This window comes from Humulus lupulus, chromosome X (assembly GCF_963169125.1).
Source record: "Humulus lupulus chromosome X, drHumLupu1.1, whole genome shotgun sequence".
NCBI classification, from domain to species: Eukaryota; Viridiplantae; Streptophyta; class Magnoliopsida; order Rosales; family Cannabaceae; genus Humulus; species Humulus lupulus.
The window spans coordinates 5,034,633-5,055,593 of record NC_084802.1 but is presented as its reverse complement, the minus strand read 5'-3'; the positions used below and the strand labels follow the sequence as shown (position 1 = coordinate 5,055,593).

General features: G+C 41.0%; 4 protein-coding genes across 5 annotated transcripts; 1 reads left to right on the top strand and 3 right to left on the bottom strand.

Moving 5' to 3' along the window:
• Positions 1-783: 783 nt before the first annotated feature.
• LOC133804421 (uncharacterized) lies at positions 784-4,272 on the top strand. Of its 2 annotated transcripts, XR_009878462.1 has the most exons (4): positions 784-1,766; positions 1,854-2,375; positions 2,500-3,233; positions 3,306-4,272. XR_009878462.1 is itself a non-coding variant. In XM_062242588.1 (3 exons), exons 1-3 carry the CDS (start codon positions 789-791, stop codon positions 2,926-2,928), a joined length of 1,929 nt encoding a protein of 642 aa, XP_062098572.1. In that variant the 5' UTR covers positions 784-788; the 3' UTR covers positions 2,929-4,272. The 2 variants fall into 2 exon arrangements, 1 of the variants encoding a protein (XP_062098572.1); XM_062242588.1 differs by having other exon boundaries at positions 2,500-4,272.
• A 391-nt stretch (positions 4,273-4,663) lies between these two features.
• On the bottom strand, positions 4,664-7,884 carry LOC133804711 (uncharacterized). Its single transcript, XM_062242854.1, has 2 exons — positions 4,966-7,884; positions 4,664-4,693 (listed from the first exon to the last, which is right to left on the bottom strand). Exons 1-2 carry the CDS (start codon positions 7,882-7,884, stop codon positions 4,664-4,666), a joined length of 2,949 nt encoding a protein of 982 aa, XP_062098838.1.
• A 192-nt stretch (positions 7,885-8,076) lies between these two features.
• Positions 8,077-10,368, bottom strand: LOC133804710 (uncharacterized). Its single transcript, XM_062242853.1, has one exon. It carries the CDS (start codon positions 10,366-10,368, stop codon positions 8,077-8,079), a length of 2,292 nt encoding a protein of 763 aa, XP_062098837.1.
• An 8,514-nt stretch (positions 10,369-18,882) lies between these two features.
• LOC133804704 (protein FAR1-RELATED SEQUENCE 5-like) lies at positions 18,883-20,340 on the bottom strand. The gene has a single exon (XM_062242848.1). It carries the CDS (start codon positions 20,338-20,340, stop codon positions 18,883-18,885), a length of 1,458 nt encoding a protein of 485 aa, XP_062098832.1.
• Between the last annotated feature and the right edge of the window lie 621 nt (positions 20,341-20,961).

Sequence of the window (20,961 nt, the reverse complement as noted above, 5' to 3'; positions counted from 1 at the left end):
AGGGTGTTTATAAAAGGTGAGTCATGTTTTCCATTAATTTTAATGTGCATTAATTGTGTCTGGATGATTGTCGAGTATTTTAACTCTTTGTACTGCTGCTTTGGTTGTTCGTTCCAGATTTTTCTTGGCCTCAGGTCAACATGAGTTCTGAGCGACAGAGCATGCTGACAGAGAAGGGGCTTCTTCACGAATCCAAGGAGAACGCCATTAGTATCAGGGGTGTATTGAACTCCTACTGTATGCAGATTATGACTCGGCTCTGCTTCGTGGATCGGGTCGACCCTGGAGCTGTGCGGGTTAGATCGCAGAAGGGTGACATGACCCTAGGTAAGATTACTGCGGCATGCGCGAAGCAGCTGGGAGCTTTCCTGAAGAAATCTCCTCCTACTCCTTCAACTCTATCACTGACGAAAGCTGAATTTGAAAGGGCGTGCACTGAAACCTTCAACGCGTGTGCCAAGCGTCAAGGGGTCCCAGAGGGTAAAAAGAAGGAGGATTATGTACTGGCTACTGAGTCTTCTCCTGACAAGCCTGGCCTATCGCGCAGGTCTTCTCGCATCCAAGGGCGGTCGTCCACGCCTTCTGACGCCCTGCAAATCAAGCCTCTTAAGCAAGTACCTTTGCCTACAGATGCCTTGGGAAAAAGGAAGGATCGTGAGGAGTCCTCTTCCGAAGATTCGGACGACGGGAAGTACATTTCGTCGAAGCTTCGGATCCCGAAAGGCTCTGTCCCCACTCCTCAAGGATCTGCTTTAGCAATCCCCAAATTTTCCCCCGGTAAATTGCCAATGGGTCAGGCCCTATCGTTGTGCAAAAGGCCACGTGGATTTGCCCCTGCTGGGCATTTACCTGAGGCATCTTCTGTTACTCCTGCAATTGGATCTTCCTTGGTAGCAGGCTCAGAAGGGATGGTTCATGTAGAGGGCGCTTCCTCTTCTCCTTCCAAACTTCCAGCGGGGGCGACTAGAGATGGAGTTCCGGATGGCTTACCGTCGGAGGTGAAGTCGCCTGCAATCTGCGCGAAGTCGTCAGAGGCGTTGACCTCAGCTTCTGATTTACCCGAAGGGTCTGCTGTTGGCCATAAACGTGGCTCAGAGGGGAGACGCCCTTCCTCTGCTTCTCGTAAAAACAAGCTTCTAGAGGATGCTTTCGGGGAGGGTTCTGAATATGTGGATACCATTTCACTGCCAGTTGAGGCAAGTAAGGTCGTTGAGCCCGAATCTATCCCTGGGGGCCAGGAATCAGGGGCTGTTATGGCAACAAGTGTTGATAGTCTTGGTGTTGACGTTCCTTCATTGCTACCTACCGCTTCTGAGTTTCATCCAGGAGATGTCGCTGCTGTGTCCCCGAAGGGTATTGACTCTTTTGAATCTCCTAGTGCTTTCTTGGAACAGCTCACGTCTTCTGCCGTGCGGACGCCAGTGTATTTCCCCAGTGATTTGGGTGAGGATGACAGCTTGTTTGCGCGCCCTTCGAAGGCGTACTCTTCCGGCATGGGAACGGTTGCGTTGACGTCTGATAGCATTATGGTATCGACGTTAGCAGAAGGTGAGAAGCCAGTTGCCCCCGTTGCTTCTGCGGCTGTATCTGCAGGGGGAGAAGCAAGTGACAGAACAGGAGTAATGTCGGAATATGGCCCCTCTGCGTCTAACGAAGTGATGGAGGAAATGCTACGCATAAGCAGACCCCATCTACCTACAGAAGCAGTTGGGTCTTTAAGTGGACAAGGCGATTTGTTGCAGCAAGTATCGGACCACATCTGGATGGTGAGTAAATTACAGAAGTAGGCTCTTTTCGTATTGGGGTATATGTGTGTAATGTTATTTGTAATGGGCGTGATTGATTTGTCACAGAGCTATGTATGTGCTTCGGCTGCAAGGCGAGAGTATGCGGCGGCTATGCAGAATGGAACCAAATTGGCAGAGCAGATGGCGAAAGTAGAAGAGGAGCGGTCAGGGAGAAAGATGGCTGAAGCGAATCGAGATGTGCTGGTAGAGGCCATCAAGAGGCTAGAAGCAGAGTTGGCAGAGGCGAAAAAGAGGGTGACCGCGATGGAGGAGAAGCTGGTAAGCACTGTTGGGCTTGAAGTGGAGCGAGACAAACTGAAAGCTGATTTGGTGGATATGACCAATAAATGGATGGAGAAAAGTCAATTCTGCGTTCAGCATGAAGCTCGCATGGAAAAGCTTAGCAGTATGATGAGTGACCTTGACGAGGAGATTGTATCGTTACAGACTGATAAGGAGACCTTAGAGAAGGAGAGAAAAGAGCTGGAGCAAAGGGTGAACAGTCTTGAGTCCTGCGCAGCGGAGGCCAAGAAGCAGAAGTTAGAAACTGAACTTCTATTTGGGAAGAAGTTGAAGGAAGCAGAAGAGGTACGTGACTCGTCTTTTGCTATGGTTGTAGAAAATTAATGGTCCCTTAAAACACGTGTGTTGATTACGTGATGTTTTTTTTTTTTTTTTTTTTTTTTATTATTTTTTTTTTTTTTTTTTGCAGAGGGCAGTAGAGGCAGCTGTTGAAGCCACTAGGCAGCGTATTCGAGACCGAGAGATCACTGAACGCAAATTTGCGAGAATGGCAGAGGTAGACACTGCCAAGTATCTGGATTTGGCGTTACGTAACAAGAAGCAGACCCCAGAGGAGAAATGGGCAAAGCTGGAGATGTATTGCAAGAACGTCGATGTAAAGATAGGAGAGTATGACGTCGACAAGTATTTGAATGAACTTGGGGATTTGCAGATTTCTTATCCGCCATGTCATTTGGAGAAGTTGAAGCTGAGGGGCGATGCGCTGGGATCGATGTATAATGCCGAGGGGGAAGCCGTTGAAGATACTGTTGCCAACTTGGCTCTTGATGAAAAAGCATCAGGTTCTACCTCTGTAGCTGAGGGCAAGTCAGAGGGTGAAAGAGGTGCCATAGAATGAATGACGCACTTTCGTTCTGTGAACTTTTGTCATTAGCTTCTGTATACAAATTCTTTGGGCTCTTCAGGCCGTTAGTTTAGAATTGATTGTAATAGAACATATTGTTAATACAAGTAGAACTTTGTTCCCTTTAGTTGCTTTGGCGTGTGCACTGTATGGGTTTGATGTCATTTAGGGCTTAATTGAACGTGTGTTGACAGGTGTATGTTGTATGACGTATTTGGATCAGGAGCTTCATAGATCTTTTAGGCCTTTGCGTGCGAAATACAGCGAAAGATTATACAGATGGTGGGAGAGGATGCCCAGTTAAGTATTGAATAATTGTGCCATCTTTGTGTTTTGGTGATGGGTTGGGTCTGACAACAATGTCGTTGCAGGTGAGCACCGTGAGTGGACGAATGTTCCCTTTTTAAGGAGAATCTTTGACAACCCACAGTGGCTTTACTCAACGTGGGCTCTGGAAGAGCTTATCAGAAGTGGCATCCCGTACTATATATCTTGTGAACGCTACGGGCTAGGCTATCCGAAGCTAGAAAATGCGATGTCAGAGTACATACGACGTATCGAATGGGATTAATTATGGACAAGAGAATAGAGCAATTATAAAGTCAGGGGTGGATATTGCCATTAATGTAATATAACTTATAAATAACAACTTCTGATGTATTGCTATTTCTTATAAATAACTTATAAATATCGACTTTTGATTCCACGCTTTGCATTTGTCAATTGAAGTTATTGCACAAATATTGAGAGAGGAATTGAGTAAAGGTGTGTTTGTGTCCCCGCACTTAGCATCTGTTAATTTAGGTTGCTGTGATAGTTGTGTCTTACGCCCGCGATGTGAGCAATATTGCTGGGGGGTGCACCTCCTTACGTATGTGTAGTAGTTGTAGTGGTCTTGTTCGGGTCTGGTCATGCCCCTAGGGATGGAAACTTTCCCATTAGATCAAAGGGGTTGACATGACCCGGACCGAGTGCGGAGGTCATAGCGTAGGGCACCGAAGCAGATGCAAAAAGGGTCAAGATTGTGGGGCGGTTATCTTTCCAGTGCACTCATACCGTGTCGCGTGGTGGGGGGGGAGCTTAGGCTTCCGTGCATCCTGTCAGAGGCACTCATTGTGCAGGATATGGGTGCGATTGTGGGACAAGTTCCTCCCGGCCTTGGATTGTCAAACCAGTTTGTGTACATTGAAGAGGAATCCCAATCATGACAGCAGGTGGTTCTGCTGTGATAGTCAGGGCAGATTAGACGGCTGGAGGCGCTCCTCTTATGCGAGTAAGAGGGTAGGGTTTGCAGTGCGCCTCCGTTGGTCGGCCAAATCAGCATAGTCAAGGCAGATTAGACTGCAAAATGGCTGGCCGTAGTTCCCTGTGAGCTTAGTCAAGTCAGATTAGAATGCGGTACAAAATCCAGTGAAGCGTGCACGCAGAAGCGGTAGGATCTTGTACATATGCTGTGTGTAGTGGCCTTGTTGCCATGAACTGTTGAGATTCAGTCTGGTTCCAACGTGCAGGGTGCGCACCTTGCTATTTTTTATCATCGCTTTTTGTTTACTGAAGCGTAGGCATGTGTTTTGAGATGCAAGTCATGCGGTGTATTTGGTGGCGATTTGATGCATTAGATGACTGTTTATTTATAGCCATTGTGGTAGGTGGTTTTTGAGTACACGTGATTAACATTACAAAGTTAGGTGAGGATATAATTGAGGAACCCCCTTGAGAAAAAAGTGAATTACCACGTGTCGGACTTAGTGTAATGTGGCTGAAAATAACGTCAAAGAATTGAATACACAAGAGAAATTTAAAAGCATGTGAAAAAATGGAAAGTTGTTGTATTACTTTTTGAATTGCACAGTACAGCTATTAGCAATAGTATTGCTTTAAAGACATTGAATTCCAAGTACGGGGTACGATTTTCCCACTACGTACATTCTTTAGAGTGTAAGACCCTCTGCCTAATACTTTGATGATTTGGAAAGGCCCTTCCCAGTTAGGCTCTAGCTTCTTTTTGTTGCCAGTGGCCTTACGTAGAACCCAATCTCCCTCTTGAAATGTGCGTAATTGGACCCTTTTGTTGTAGTAGCGTTCTGCTACCTTCTGATAATTTTCCAGTCTCATTTGGGCCATTGTACGTGTTTCTTCTAGAAGGTCTAGGTTGTGCAGTAATTGAATGGTGTTCGTTGTTGGATCAGATGCAATCTCTGTCCGAAGTGTAGGCAGACCGACTTCTGTTGGGATGATAGCTTCTGTTCCATAAACCATGGCATAGGGAGACTCCCCCGTGGAGGATCTTTTTGTTGTTCTATAAGCCCATAACACTTTCGGTAGTTCTTCTACCCATGCTCCTTTTTTGTCTTCCAAATTCTTCTTAATGTTGGCAAAGATGACTTTGTTGGAAGCTTCTGCTTGACCATTACCCTGCGGGTAAGTAACAGAGGCGAAGCTTAGCTTGATCTTGTACGTGTCGCATAGTTCCTGTACCCTTGCATTTTGGAATGGAGTGCCGTTGTCGACGACTATCTCCCAGGGTATTCCAAATTGACATATAATATGTTTCCAGATGAAGGACATAGTGTCTGTTTTGTTGACCGTGACGTACGCCTCTGCCACAACCCATTTTGTGAAGTAATCAGTGGCTACAAGAGCATATCGTTTTCCACCAACGGCCTTAGGAAGTTCACCTACTACATCCATTCCCCATTTTGCAAAAGGCCAAGGTGCAACAATGGAGTGTAGGGTTTGAGCAGGTTGATGGATGGTGGGTGCAAATCGTTGGCATTTGTCACATTTCTTAGCATAATCTCGTGCCTCTGTCATCATGTACGGCCAGTAATATCCTGCTGTAAGCGCTTTGTGTGCCAAGCTTCGTCCCCCTGTGTGATTTCCGCATGCCCCCTCATGTATTTCTTCTAACAATTTTTTAGCTTCTGATGGGCACAAACATCGCAGATACGGGCCATTGAAGGATTTTCGGTACAACGTGCCATGGATCATGGAATAGCGTTGTGCCCGAAGGCGCAGAAGTTTTGCATCTTTCGGGTTAGGTGGGAGCTCGGAGGTGGTCAAGTACTTGATGATCGGATCTATCCAGCATTCGGGTTCGGATGAGGTGGAACAGACTTCCATATCTTTGCTTGATCGACTAAAAGATATGGAGGATTGGCGTGTGCACGCTCCCGCAGAAGCTAATTTGGCAAGGGCATCGGCCTTCTGATTTTGCTCCCGAGGTACTTGTGTGAGGTCGAACTGGCGAAAGTGCGATCGTAAAATGGTTGCCTTCCGTAGGAGGCTAGCCAGATGGGGTGCTTTGGTATCGAAATTCCCAGCCACTTGCTCTATCATAAGCTGCGAGTCGCCTCTGACGTTTAGACGCTGGATTCCCATTTCGCGTGCGAGTTCCAAACCATAGATCAGTGCCTCATATTCTGCTTCATTGTTCGTCGTGGGTTGCTCTAAACGAATGGCTTCTTCGATTTTTAGGCCCGAGGGAGCTTCTAATACGACGCCAATACCAGCCCCTTGGGAATTGGATGCTCCGTCAGTGTGCATTGTCCACAACCATTGATCTTCTGATTCTAGTAATTCTGGCAGGGCATCAGGAGTGAACGACTGAATTTCAACCAGGAAGTCAGCGAGTACCTGCCCCTTTTTAGCTTTTCGCGGTAAAAACTGAATATCGTATGTCCCAAGCTCTATAGCCCATTTAGATAACCTTCCGGAAAGGTCGGGCTTGCTCAGCACCTGCTTTAATGGATAGTCCGTATATACGATGATTGTGTGGCTTTCAAAGTATTGTCGTAGCTTCTTTTTGGCCGTGAGGAGTGCGAGTGCCAATTTTTCCATCATGCTGTATCGGGTTTCAGCATCTAACAACATCTTGCTGCAGTAGAACACTGGCCTCTGATGATTGGCTTCTTCTCGAAAAAGAACGGAACTTACAGCGAATTTTGAGACAGACAAATATAAGAATAAATCTTCATCAGCAATAGGTGAACTCAATATAGGAGGAGAGCTCAAGTAAGTCTTCAATTCACCCAATGCTTTTTGCTGTTCTGGTCCCCAGGAGGTGTTGGTGGACTTCTTTATGCACTGCAAGAAGGGCTGGCAGCGGTCTGACATTCGTGATATGAATCGACTTAATGCTACTATCTTGCCGGCTAGAGCCTGTATGTCTCTGATGGTTCGGGGTTCCTTAATTCCTGAGAGGGACGCAATCTGAGTTGGGTTCGCCTCGATGCCCCTCTGACTGACGATGTATCCCAAGAACTGTCCGGAGGATACCCCGAAGACACATTTTGTGGGGTTTAACTTCATTTTATAAGCATCAAGGATGTCGAAACATTCCGTCAAGTCGTCTATATGTGGAGAGCTTTGTTTGGACTTGACGACCATATCGTCAATATAAACCTCCATATTTCTCCCGAGCAATGAGGAAAATATCTTGTGCATCAACCTCTGATATGTCGCGCCTGCATTCTTTAGACCGAATGGCATAACTTTGTAGCAGTATAAACCATCTTCCGTTACGAATGCTGTATGAATCCTATCCTCTGATTTCATGGGGATCTGGTTGTAGCCAGAGTAGGCGTCGAGGAAGCTCATTCTTTCATATCCTGCCGTGGCGTCTATCATCTGATCGATTTTTGGTAGAGGGTAGCTATCTTTGGGACAGGCTTTGTTTAGATTTGTGTAGTCTATACATACTCTCTTTTTCCCATTCTTCTTTGGGACCACGACGGGGTTGGCAAGCCAACTGGGGTATAAACATTCTTCGATTGCCCCCGTGCTCAGGAGCCGTTGGACTTCCTCTTGTATGACTCGATTGACCTCTGGAGCGAATCTCCTCTGCTTCTGCTTGACGGGTGGGAAGTAGGTGGAGATATTCAAGCTGTGGCTCATAACAGAAGGGTCTATTCCGGGTATGTCGTGTGGCGTCCAGGCAAAAGTTCTCATTCTGGTTTGGAGAAACCGTACGAGGGTCTGCCTCTCATCTTGTGAGAGCTTGGCACTGACCAGGACTGCTTTTGAAGGGTCGGCGTCATCCAGAACCACTTGTTCTAAGGTATCTAGCGTAACTTGGGGCTTTTCTTGGTCTTCTGCTAGATTGATTCCTTTTAGGCACGCGGGTAGGTACTGCTGTAATTGCTATTTGTCAGGAGAGTCCTCATGGGAGGCAGAGGCAGAGCTACTTATTTCTTTTAAGGTAAGGAAGCACTTTTTGGCTTGCTTCTGGCAGCCTTTGATATCGACGGTGTATCGGCCATTGAGCGATTGGCATCGCATCACCTGATGTAGCGTGGAGACTACCCCCCGCATTCGGTGGATCCAACCCCTCCCCATGATGGCGTTGTAGCTCGTGGCGGAGTCTATAATAAGGAAGTCTACTGGCAAGGTGCGTTCTGCAGCTACCACAGTTAACCGAACGACGCCCTTTGGATAGACTCTCTGGCTGTTGAAACCCAAAACGGGCATGGTGGAGGGTCGGATCTGATTCTCCTCTAGTCCCATTTTCTGGTAGGCTTCCCAGAAGAGGATGTCGACCCCACTGCCCCCATCGATCAGAACTCTGCCCAGCTGGCAGTGGTCAACTTGTAAGGAAATGACGAGTGGATCGTCATGAGGCAGGTGGACGCCCTTCAGGTCTTCGTTAGTGAAGGTAATAGCAGAGGCTGTGTAGCTTCTTTCTTCTGAAGTGACGAGATTGACCACGTGGCCTAATGATTTGTACCGCTTCACTCGTTCTTCCATCCTTTTATGGATTTTAATTGCATGGTCTTGATTATCGGTGGATTCTACAATTCCGTGGATCATAGGGACTTGTTTAAGAGGCTCCAGGGTGCTGTCAGAGGCTGTGTGTACGGGGTCTGACGCCTGCGGAGTGGGGGCAGAAGCTGTGTTCTGCCGCGAGGCGCCTGGTCTGTCTGTCTCCTTGATGTATTGGGTAAGCCGCCCACTCCTCATGAGGGCTTGGATCTGATTGTTCAGATTGTGGCATTCAGCGATCGTATGACCGTGATCTTTGTGGAAGAGACAGTATTTGCTTTTATCCCTTCTGTCAGATGGAGTGTTAATTTTGTAGGGCTCTCGCCAGATAGGCCTATCTTTATTCTCTTCATAAATGACTTCTTGCGGGACGGTGTATTCGAAGGATGGGTACCGCGATGGCTGACGATCTTGCCTAGGCCTTTTGCCTTCCTTCGTATGATCCGTTTGGTTCCGCTTCCTCTTGTCATCCCTGACAGGTGGTGGAGGGTTATTCGCTGGGGGAGCAGAGATAAGTGCAGTCTTCTTCTGCGCGCGCTCTCGAAATTCTAATACTCTGAAGACGCCCTCGGCTCGGGTCTGCACGTCTGCCATATCATATGGTGGTGTCATAGTGAGATTCTCATGCAAGAGTGACCCCACTTGCAAGCTCTTGACGAAGAGATTTGCTGCGGTGAGTGGGTCGACGTCGTGGATTTGATGCACGAGGTCAATGAAACGCTGTAAGTATGCCTTTGGGTGTTCATTCTCCCCTTGTTCGATTCGATAGAGATCGGCCATTGTTCTGGGAGCCTCTCGGTTCGCGCTGTATTGCTGTAAGAAGGATCGTCGGAGATCACTAAAGCTGTTGAGTGATCCGGCTTTTAATTGTCGGAACCATAGTAGAGCCGGCCCGGAGAAAGTCGTGGAAAAGACTTTGCATTGTATGGCTTCGTTATTAGCTTCTAACGCCATCTTCTGTTGAAATTGAAATAGGTGGTTTAATGGGTCTCCCTTTCCGTTGAACGCAGGCAGGGAAGGGATGGCGAAGTCCCGAGGTTTTGGCTCATTCAGAATCCATTCCGAAAAAGGCGATTTTTCAGTGGTTCTTGATACAAGATCCAGATGTTCGGTGGCGTAGGCGGATCGTCCATCTGTGAACTTCTGCATCATTTCCCTCATCATGTCCTGTTTCCAACTGTCCAAGAAACAGATCGAGGGAACACAACCTTCTGAGGGAGAATCGTGTGCGACATGAGGTATGGTGCGTTGAGGCCGGACGTCTGTTGTTGGCTGAGCGGGTCCAGTGTGTTCTGCCTCGGCCCGCCCATGGGCGCCAGAGGTTGGGGCTTGTTGCCCGTCGGTCCCAGAGGATGGGGGGATGGCTTGGGACTGCCCGTTACCTGGGTTCATGTTGTGAGGTGGGGAATTGACACGGTCGACTAGAACGTCAGATCTGTCGGAATCAAGATTCTCACGGGCTTGGGTGTTGCGAGTTGTGTCAGTGGACCTGCGGAGCTTAGCAATCTCTGCTTCGAGCTTGGCTTGGGCTTCGGTTAATGTCTTGATTGCCTCGTCGGACCGCTGCTGGCTTGCTTCCAGTAGACGACACATTCTCTCGATCTGGTCGCTCATGTCTGCCGGAGGGACGTTCTGTACAACCGGGCCCGAAACTCCGTTGCCTTTGGGTGGCATGACTTCTGAATTTGCAGTGGATCTTGATTTCTTGGTTCGACGACGTGGCTAAGGCCGAAACGTTTATCGATTCCCACAGACGGCGCCAATTGTTGGGGCAACAATTTGTCTTTCTGTAAACGGAAGTAAAGATCCGACAATGTTTTGACGTCTTGCTTCTTTTCCGGTGATGAAACCTGTCTCGGACTCGTCGGGATTTCCTGCAAGAAAGACACTCCGATGCCTAAGTCAGTTACCAATTCGATCCCTTTTTTCTTCTTAAAATCTCATATTTATAGGATATAGTATACCCAACAGTTAGTTGGTTCAGTTAGGTCCTGAAAAGGAGGGAGGAGAATAACTGAATTTCCCTCCAAAAATACCAACTTTTAAAATGTCTCGCTCAAAGGTCAGAGGCGCGGACAGCCTCTGACCTACAGCTTCTGCCTTCGGAATATCCCTTTGTCTAAACGCTCCGCTTTGAATATCTGATAAATGAGGCAAGTATTTCCGGGCCGAACATTTTGGGCCCAACAGTCTTAATTACTAAAACATGATGAAAAGAATATAAGCCAATTTTTTTTTTGATAACATTTCAAAATCACCTTTACGTCTATTAATCGTTATTTAAGTTGGCTTGTTCCCCCAAGAATTAATTATTTGTTACTTCTTTTGAGTAATTGCTAATTATATATTATTTCAATTATTAGTTTTGTTTATTTTTGGATCGTCAATGATGTATGTGCATCATTCCTTATTCCTTAAAAAATAGTGAAAAAAATAAAAATAAAATCGAAGACATAACAACATGAAGTCAGGATTACACTGTAGATCTCTTGAATTATAGCTGACCTGTTACCTTAAAAATCTTTCCACGAAAATTCATCAAATTAATTAATTTAGAATTTGTAAATAAATCCAAATTAGCTGATTATTACGTGAAGTTGTTCGTTCATTGACTACTTCCAAATAGTAATCTTTTATTCTATCAATATATATATATATATATATGATGTACTACAGAGATTTTCTTGTCTAACTAAAAGTGATTGAACTATAAATAATATATATATATATTTATCTCTCTCATAAGTAATAAATTAAGTAGTTTTCCTCAATATTTTATAATCGCTTATTATATATTGTGTAGATTTTCTTAATAAGTCAAAGGGATTCGAAATAATACTATAAACAATTTCTGTAAAATTCATTAATGTTGTCCCAAATTGCTAAAAAAAAGTGGACATAGTCATTTTAAGTAGGGGATATAAACTTCGGATCAACTCTTTACAAATTGAGTTATAGTTACTAAAATATATATGTTTATTGTGACCAAACATTGACAAAAAAAATTGTGTTGTCTTATTTGCATTTGGTTAAAATGACACCATGCGCGCAGAAATTTATTATCATTCTCAGCTTGACTCTTGAATCTCATGTAGCAGAAACTTTGGCGGTGTGTTAGGGTTTGCTGATATGCAAGCATATATCACTCGCTTATTATGAAGATGGGCGTCTTCGAGTTTGTAATATTATAAACAAGAAAGTTGTAACACTCATCGTTAGGTATAATTTTGGAAAATATAACTTCTTTGTGCAAGAATTTTATTGATTTGTGCATTATAATAGAATAACTAATTCTCAGCGACATAGCCAGAAAATATTATTTGGAGGGCAAATATTATTAGTTTTAATTTATTAAGGGGCTTTATTATCATTTGTTTTCTTAATTTTAAGTTATTAGTGAACCAATACCATGAATGGAATTCTTATGGTTTTTTTTTTTTTTTTTGTATTGAGTACAACTCATTAAAATTATTGCTTATTGATAAGATGGAGAATAGTTCACAAATATTTTGCTCTCCCTGTAAAAAAAAATTATAATATTATACTAATAATAGAAAATAAATTGTTGAATTTTGGGGAATCTGCAAAGAAGAAAGACCAAATAATAGGAGATAATAGATGGTTTAATTTTGGGAAATCAACAAAGAAAAAAATGAAGAAAGACCAAGTAGTGTACAATTGGATCAATTGGATCCATTCTCAACCTTATTATTATTATTATTTTAAATCTAACGGTTTTAATTTTGGATTTTCGTTTTGGTCTCAACTAATAAGTTGATATTTAAATATTTGTTTTGTGTTGTCTACTTCTTTTAACTTGTTAATTATTTGCATTATTATTCAAACGTGTGTAATGATTAGCTACTTAACTAACACGTGCTGAAATAGTTGAAAGTTGAACATAAGAGAGACTTATTGTATTTTTACTATAATAGCCTCGACTCTAATAAAGGTATTTTTTTTACTTATATAATAATAATTAAATTGTTTTTTTTTTGTTTAAATATATAGAGGAATTCTCCTATAGGGTCTTCACTTTAAGCTTTACCGGTGGGGCTCTCAGTGTTCTCGACTCGTGAGAAGTTTTCAGCGCGAATTTTTTTTATGACCGTGTATATTGTAGCTATTTAGGGCATTCTGTAAATTTTCAGAAAATTCCGAATAGTTTACAGTACCGAAAACTAGGTTCAAACATATTGTTGCACGCGTGACTAATTTTTTTTTATACACGTGGAAAGCAACATGTTTGAACCTAGTTTTCGGTACTGTAAACTATTCGGAATTTTCTGAAAATTTGCAGGATGCTCTAAATAGCTATAATAATATACATGGTCATAAAAAAAAACCGCGCCGAAAACTGTTCAGGGGTCGAGAAACAGTGAAAGCCCTACCGATAGGGCTTAAAGTGAAGCCCCTATAGGAGAATTGTCCTAAATATATATATTTATTAATAAGACATTATATATAGTATATTTGTTTTGTTAGTATAAATGTACCATGTTTGTCCCCATTTTGACACATCTACATACATCTGTAACTCTTATACACATAATTCATATTACATTAACAAATAAAAATAATTGACTAATATGTAACCTATGATTTTATATATTAAAAACTAGATTAAAATAATAAATTGTTTGACTGCGGCCTAAATCTGCATGGTGGGCATATATATATAGGCAATTTCTCCTGTGCAGCTCTTAAAACGTATGCACCTGTGGAGACCTTTTTTTTGCACCATTTGATCAGATGGAGGGCTGTGATCTTTCAAAACTCTTTCTCTTTCTCTCAGAACTATTCTCTCTCTCTCTCTTTCCCTCACAAGTCTGGACACATTAAAAACTTACAGCTCAGAGAACTATTCTCTTTCTCTTTCTCCATGGGTCACTACAAGCTTTATCTCTCTATTTCTCCCCATTGATTCTCTCCAAGCTTTTGATATCTTCTTATCAATGGCTATGAGATAAAAGCCCTTTTGAAAGCCTCATTTTCTTCCCAAGGGCTATGAGATAACTTTCTCTCCGAAACAGCCGTATCTTTTTCTCTCCGTCTCTCTCCCATTTCTCTGGTTGTTCTGAAGCTCTCATCGACACATGGGTAAGTTAAAATCTATTATTATTTTCTTGCCTTTAACTTATCTTTTACTTTCTTCAAAGTCTCTGAATCCGCATGAGTATAAATTGTATGTGAGTTGTAACACGCTGGTGAAAAGGATGAACTCTTACTATTTTAACCTATTGATTTGGGTATATTATTGTACGAGACTTTAATTTTACTATATCGCTAACCCTTTTTTTTGCTATGGGTTTTTTAGTAACATAGACGACACTTTTATGCTTGGAATGTGCAATATACAAACCCAAATTATAGTATTGAAGGAATGAAATTTGTATTAAAATGATTATTGTATGATTGTTAATATATTTCCCCATTTTATGTTACTGTTGATTTGGTGATTTAGGATGGAAGTTTTATTTCTGAATTCTATAATGGAATCAATACAAAGGCTGCGTAATGATTATTATGGGTTGAAAGATGATTTGAGAGTAATTAAAGATGAATTACGTGCAATAACTGAACATGGGAAACATAAACATAGTGAGGCAAAAATTTTTGAGCGTAAAATGGTTGAAAAATTAATTGGGAGGAAGGAAGATGTTGCTTTTGTAAATCCTTTAGGTAAAGACAAAGCAAATGATTTTGATAGACACAAAGATGGTGTCGTTAAATGTAGCGGGATTGGTAGCAAAGTGGAAGATTTAAGTAACGGTGAGTTAAAGAAGTCTGTAGGAGATATTCAGGGGTTAGATGATAGCTCAACTAATATAGAATGCAAAAGGAAGACAGGTGTTGGTAATGGAGAGGATAAATGTTTGGGGGGAAACTTCGAGAACTTTGATGATACTGTTTTCAGGATTTCATCCCAATTTGGAGAAACATTATTGCAGCGTGAGATGTCGATGAAAGTAAGTAATGGTATCTTTTGGTAGGTTAAAAGTTGATTATTATTTTTTTTTGGTATTTTTGTCTTTTTTAATTTACTTGTTGAACCTAATTGGTTGTTAATTTTGAGATTGTAGAAGCCTAGAGTTTGTCTGATTAATAAAAAATGTTCAAAGTTGTCGGATGTAAAAGTAGGAAGCCAGTCGGTGTCTAGTAGCATTGGTGGGCCTGTTGATTGGAGGAAAAAAACGGTAAATGTGTAATTGAGTACGTTTTACATTTATTTGTTATTGTACCTTGTTTTATAATTTACTAGTTTATTTAATCAGGTGAAGACTAAATCACAGACAACTCCACGTAGAGTTTATGTTTCTAATGTTACAATTGGGCAGAGCCAAAGAATAGAGCCCTTTAAAATCCGCACGCCCATAATGGACGATGATATAGGAAAATTAATAGAATACATATTTGATGATAGTTTGAATCTGGAGTAAGTATATTTTTTCCATTAATTAACAATAAAAATTTTCTTTGCATTCCCAATATTATTATAAATTTGTTTTATAATTGTGGCACAGTGAGACACTGGTAGACACGGGGTTTAATCATCTCACGCGTGGTTTGGTTCAAACATTGTGTCCTGGTGTTTTTATTAATGGAGAGGTATAGATTGATAATGTTGGACTGTTTAGTTAGAATTATTCACTTTATTTATATTTCCCCATCTAAACTAATATTCATGGACAGTAAGGGTAGGTTTCCAATGTTTTTTTCTTGTTTTGATCGTAGGTGTTGAATGTAGTATGTGAGATGAACACACGTAGGGAGCATCAAGTTTCAACAGAGAGTCGTTCTTCATGGTATTTGAATACTAGAATGACGGTGAGTACTGTTCCTGTAGCAAAGTTCAACTCAATATAAGAGATATCGAATTAATTGTGAATATTTTTGAGTGACAGTGTACTGGAATTAGTATTCAGAACTTGTTTCCTCAAAGTGGTCGATCTGATTCAGCTCGTAACTATTTATTGGAGATTTAAATTTATGTGGGAAGGTATATTTTTATTTATGTGTGGTCTTTTTTGTATTTTTGGGTTTTTTTTATTAGTTGAATATTTTATTATTTTGCAGATTAAGATTCCAGTTCACAACGAGGAAATGCAACACTGGGTTCTCTTTATAGTTCATGTAGGTAATGGGGTTGTCGAAATATGTGATTCGTTGCTGCTAGGGCGCAAAGAATCATTATCACAATCTCTTGTTCCAGTGGTGGTGAATTTTTAAATTTTTTGGGGTTGTTTTAACCTTTTTTATTGTTGGGAGTAAAACTGAGGTGGGTTGTTAATTAACTAGATAAGGTTTTCTATTTCGAAACTAAAGGTGTAGTATTTGACTATCATTACAGTTGATGTTATCTTGTTTTGTCCACACTGTAGTTGCAGCAGCTTGATTTAGTTCTCCGAGATGAGTTATCACGGTGGAAGGGACCTGTGAATTCATTCACATGTTTCAAGGCTTTCACTAATAATGAAGTTGCCCAACAATCAAATGGATATGACTATGGTATTCATGTGATAAATTGGATGGCACAATGCAACCCTTCTGACTTCAAACCGAAGGGTGTAAGTTTTTATGTTGTACTGTATTAATTTTTAAAACTATCGGATTTCTTAGTAGTTGAATAATGTTTATATTAAGTAATTGAATTTTTTTTTTTATTTCTTTCACAAATCACAATTTTTGTTAAAGTATAACTCGGATGATGAGAGGGCTCGTGTCGCTGTTGGTTTAGTGACATCTATACACAACAAAGTTAGGGATCATGTAATGGCTTCAGTGAGGACAAAGACAAATTCTGCTCGATGTGTAGGGAAATATGTTTGATGATTAGTAATTGTGAGTGAGGTGTGTCATGAAAAATATGTTTAATGGGTTGTGGGTCTATTGTCATAGGAGCTCCGCATATCCTTTTGAGCTAATTTTTGTATTGTCATATACTTTAAATTTGATCTTGTTGCCCCTCTCTATATGTGAATGACAGGGTGTTTATTGTGTGGGGTGATGAATTCTGTGTAGATAAGTGTGATATATTATTAAAATGAACAATGATGAATCAGCCCCTACATTCATATATTGAAGACAAATAAAATATATTAAAAAAACTAACATGGTATATTAAGCATGTTCTATTATAGAGCTTCATATATTTGTCCCACTTTAATTAAGAATAAACATTTATAAACACCACCCTCTCTTATTTCAAAATAAGCTGAAGACAAGAATCATGGTATAGCATAGCAGTGGTGGTTGTTAGTTGTTATGAAAATCATGGTATATGATGTCCCACTTTAATTACTAGTTGTAGTTGCCTTATAACACCTGCAACTATATGAAGGTAACGTCTTCAAAATAATGTATATTTTTTATTATGTTGGTGGAAACTATACTTGTACTACCTACCATTAAAGGTACCAAATAGGAGCAAACCAATTTTATAGATTGTGCTAAGACATAGCATATGAAAATTATAATTATTGAGCCTTTCCATAACTAACAGAGAATATTGTTTTCATTGTACAAGATATATATATATATAACTCATTTTCAGATATAACATGTGTTGTGACCTGACAAACCGATGTAGAAAGTACCATAACGATTTATTCATCTGAAACTTGTATCTTACATCATATAGAACATTCAAACAACCATGTATATATAACAAGTATGGATGGAACCCATTAACAATGACCACAAACAAAGACTCATGCCACTCCATAGGTCACAGGCACGCCCAATTAATGAATCTGATGTAATGATATTCAACCAAAGCTTTTATACACTAATGACCATTTTTTCGTAAATTTAAATTTATAAATTAATGGCATTACTCCTGATTTAGTAAGTGCAATTACAAGCATTCCCTCGTACATGATAACAATCCAAGACAACATTAGAAAAATGAACTAGTTGGGTCATTAAACTTTGCTGGGTTTCATAACTTAATTGGCAACCAAATGAGATAGAAGAGTACTTAATAAAGCTCCAGACAAAATATCGTATATCCAATTCAATTTTAAAAAACAAATTTCGGGCACAACTACTTGGGTTGATCACCACCAACGAAATCAGAAAGGACTTTGCCACCAATTATTTCCCTCCTCAACTTGTGTTCCCACTTTATTCACTTTATCATTCTGTAGTTCATTGCCTAAATCCTTAACAACATCATGTTCTGTCCCATTCTCATGTTGTGTGTAGTCCATTGAGCTTTGGCCTGCCCCATTCATCATTCAATCCCATTCCATAGCATTGGTCATCTTCTTCTGCATCTTCATATTCATCTGACTCTCCAATCGGGTGATCCTTCTTCCATTTTATCGGGCAAGTCAACTTGTTGTGTCCACTTTTCTGGCAGATACTACACTTGCGGCGAGTACCTTTTTTCGAGCCAGGTACCTTTGCTGTACCCTTACTTTTTGTGAAGTATGGATCCAACACTGGGAATTGAAACTCCCTGTGTAGAGGTAGGTTATAGCAAATCTCCTTGTCTCCAATCTCCACAATTGCTTTAAGCTTACCGCATAATCTTTCAATCTCACATTTTGCAATATGGTATGTCGACTGATTCCTCGATCCAAGATAGGCAAGTTCACCCAACTGGCTACTAATTGCACCAAATCTTGCCCTCTCCACCTCTCGTTTGTCTAAGGTAGCGTCCATATTTCCAACTAGAAAATTGTGAGTCTGTTTAGTCTCAACCATCCACCGAGATAGTATTAGTGCTTGAGGCATTGAAGTAATGTGTAGGCATTTTATTGAAGCAAATATATGCTGACATGGTATCCCATATGAAAAAAAATATTGGCATTCACAAACAAAGAGATCACGCTCCGGTGTTACATATACATGCCTCTTCACTTGTTCAGCAGCATACTTGTGAAGCTTCAAAATTACTGCATCCTCTTCTTCCACTAGGGTTTTCATCATGTACCTACCTTCTTTCAACATCTGGTGTCGTACCTTGTAGAACATGTTCTGTGTGTAAAGATTTTCTAATTCATCCTTTATCTGTGGCAAATTTGTCTTCCCGAGCTGGGGACTAGTGTGAAGTGTAATGTACTCATCCTTTGCTTCACGCTGTCTAATTAAAGATAAGGCCATGTTGACCGCCCTCACAAACTCGTACAACTTCAACTTTTGATTCACTTTTTTCTTCAACACTGCATTAATACCTTCACTTCATTGAGTAGTTGTCATTCCACAGAAGAAATTCCCTCTCAAAAATGTTTTAGCCCACTTCTCCTTGTCTGCATAAAGTTTTGCAGCATATTCAGTGCCTTGTATCCCAAAATCTTTCACTAAGTGGCACCATTTATCTTCAAACTCGTCCTTTGTGTAGTACCGGAATACCAATTTGGTAAACCTGCTCGCAAAAGATGGATCTTTCACTTTTAAAACAGCTTTGTTGTGTAAATGCCAATAACATAATCGGTGGGGTACATCAGGCATCAACTCCTCTAGCGTGATAGCAATAGCTTCGTCTCCATCTGTCACTACTATTTTGGGTAGAACACCTCCCATGCATTCCAGGAAAGCCCTTGTCGCCCACTTGTAGCTGCTGCTAGACTCATTGTCAATAACGGTAAAGCCCAAAATGCACATTCTACAGTGGTTATTAATTCCTATCCATATCAGCAGCGACTTCCCATAACTATTAGTCTTGTACGTCGAATCAAAAGCTACTGCATGGCCATATGTTTCATAGTCTGATCTACATCTCCCATCTGCCCAAAATAAATTAAGAAGACAATTATCCTCATTGTACGAAAACTGTCCAAAAAAACCAGGGTCCTCATCAGCTTTATGCTCCAAATATCCGATTGCCCGCCTTGCATTGGAACCGATAAACTCAACTTTTGAAGCATGGGATATTCGATTGTAAAGTTCTTTTGATGTGAATTGAATATTCTCATAACCACCCATTTGCTTTGCCATGTACGACATGATGTGGCAAGTTCTTATGCCCGACTCCTTCATTATTTGTGCAGTCGTCAAGGTTCCTTCTGAGATTACCCGATTGGACCGAAGGAATTGTTTATGGTTGTCTGCTACAACGTTGTGAGAAAGAATTGGGATGAATTCTTTGCATATCCAATTCCTACTACCCTTCACCAAGTTCAATCGAAAGCAAACCTTGCATCCCACTCGACTAATTGGCTTAGGCTCCCTAGTTCTATCAAGCCTTCCCACATGCATTTCAGACTGCCAGCCCTCGCGGGAGCATACCCACTGACGTTGACGTACATCACCTGTAGTATTTTTTCGCATGATACTTTTACGCAGGCTGAACCCAATGAATCTTGCATATTCATGAATGAATTCTTCAACCATGTCCAGTGATTGAAAAACATGGCCAACCATGCCATCTCTACTCAACAACAATGGGTTTTCGTATAAATCATACTTACAAAATTGGTTGGTATCCTTTATTTCGTGAGTTGCCATTTCCGTCTTTTCCGGACTTGATGTCCCACCTTCATCAACTGTATTCCCCATGGCATCTCCACCACCTTCATCAACTGTATCCCCCATGTCATCTCCCCCACCTTCTTCTTCCTTATATTCTTCACAAAAACGTAAGCCAAACCAATCCCAATCATTCTCTTCGATAATGTCTGTTTCGGACCTGTGAAACATAAAATTCTTCGACAGTTAGAAATTAAATTGAATTTTTTAGCCAAATTTTCATATGCAAATCTACATTAAAATCAAACTATCCCACTCTTCACATTTCTCTTCATTAACTGTTAATTCCTATGATATTTTCCATTCCCCATAATCATAATTTCAGTCTCATTATGACTCGACAAGTTGAAAACGAATTCATAAAATAACTCACATATTAATTGAGCAAATAATATGTGAGTGATTTAGGGATTTAAAATATTTAATATATAATATGTGTTCTTTAGATTCGGTTATAATATTGTTTCAGTAACAATGTTTCAATCAAGTGACCCTATTACTGTAGAAGTGTAAGGTCTCCCATAAAAGAAAATAGAAACACCGTTGACCCTGATTTTGGGCAACTGACGCGGAGTCAAAATACGCTTGACGTGGATGAATGCGTTGAAAAGAACGTGATGACGAAAATAATAAGAACACGATATTTTATAGTGGTTCGGCCCCAGGATCTGGTAATAACCTACGTCCACTTAGATTGTTATTGAAAATCAAAGGGAGTGATCAAAGAACTAGGGTTCAATGAGTTTCACCAACCCCTGAAGAACAAGACAATATCTCAAATAGAATCTCTCT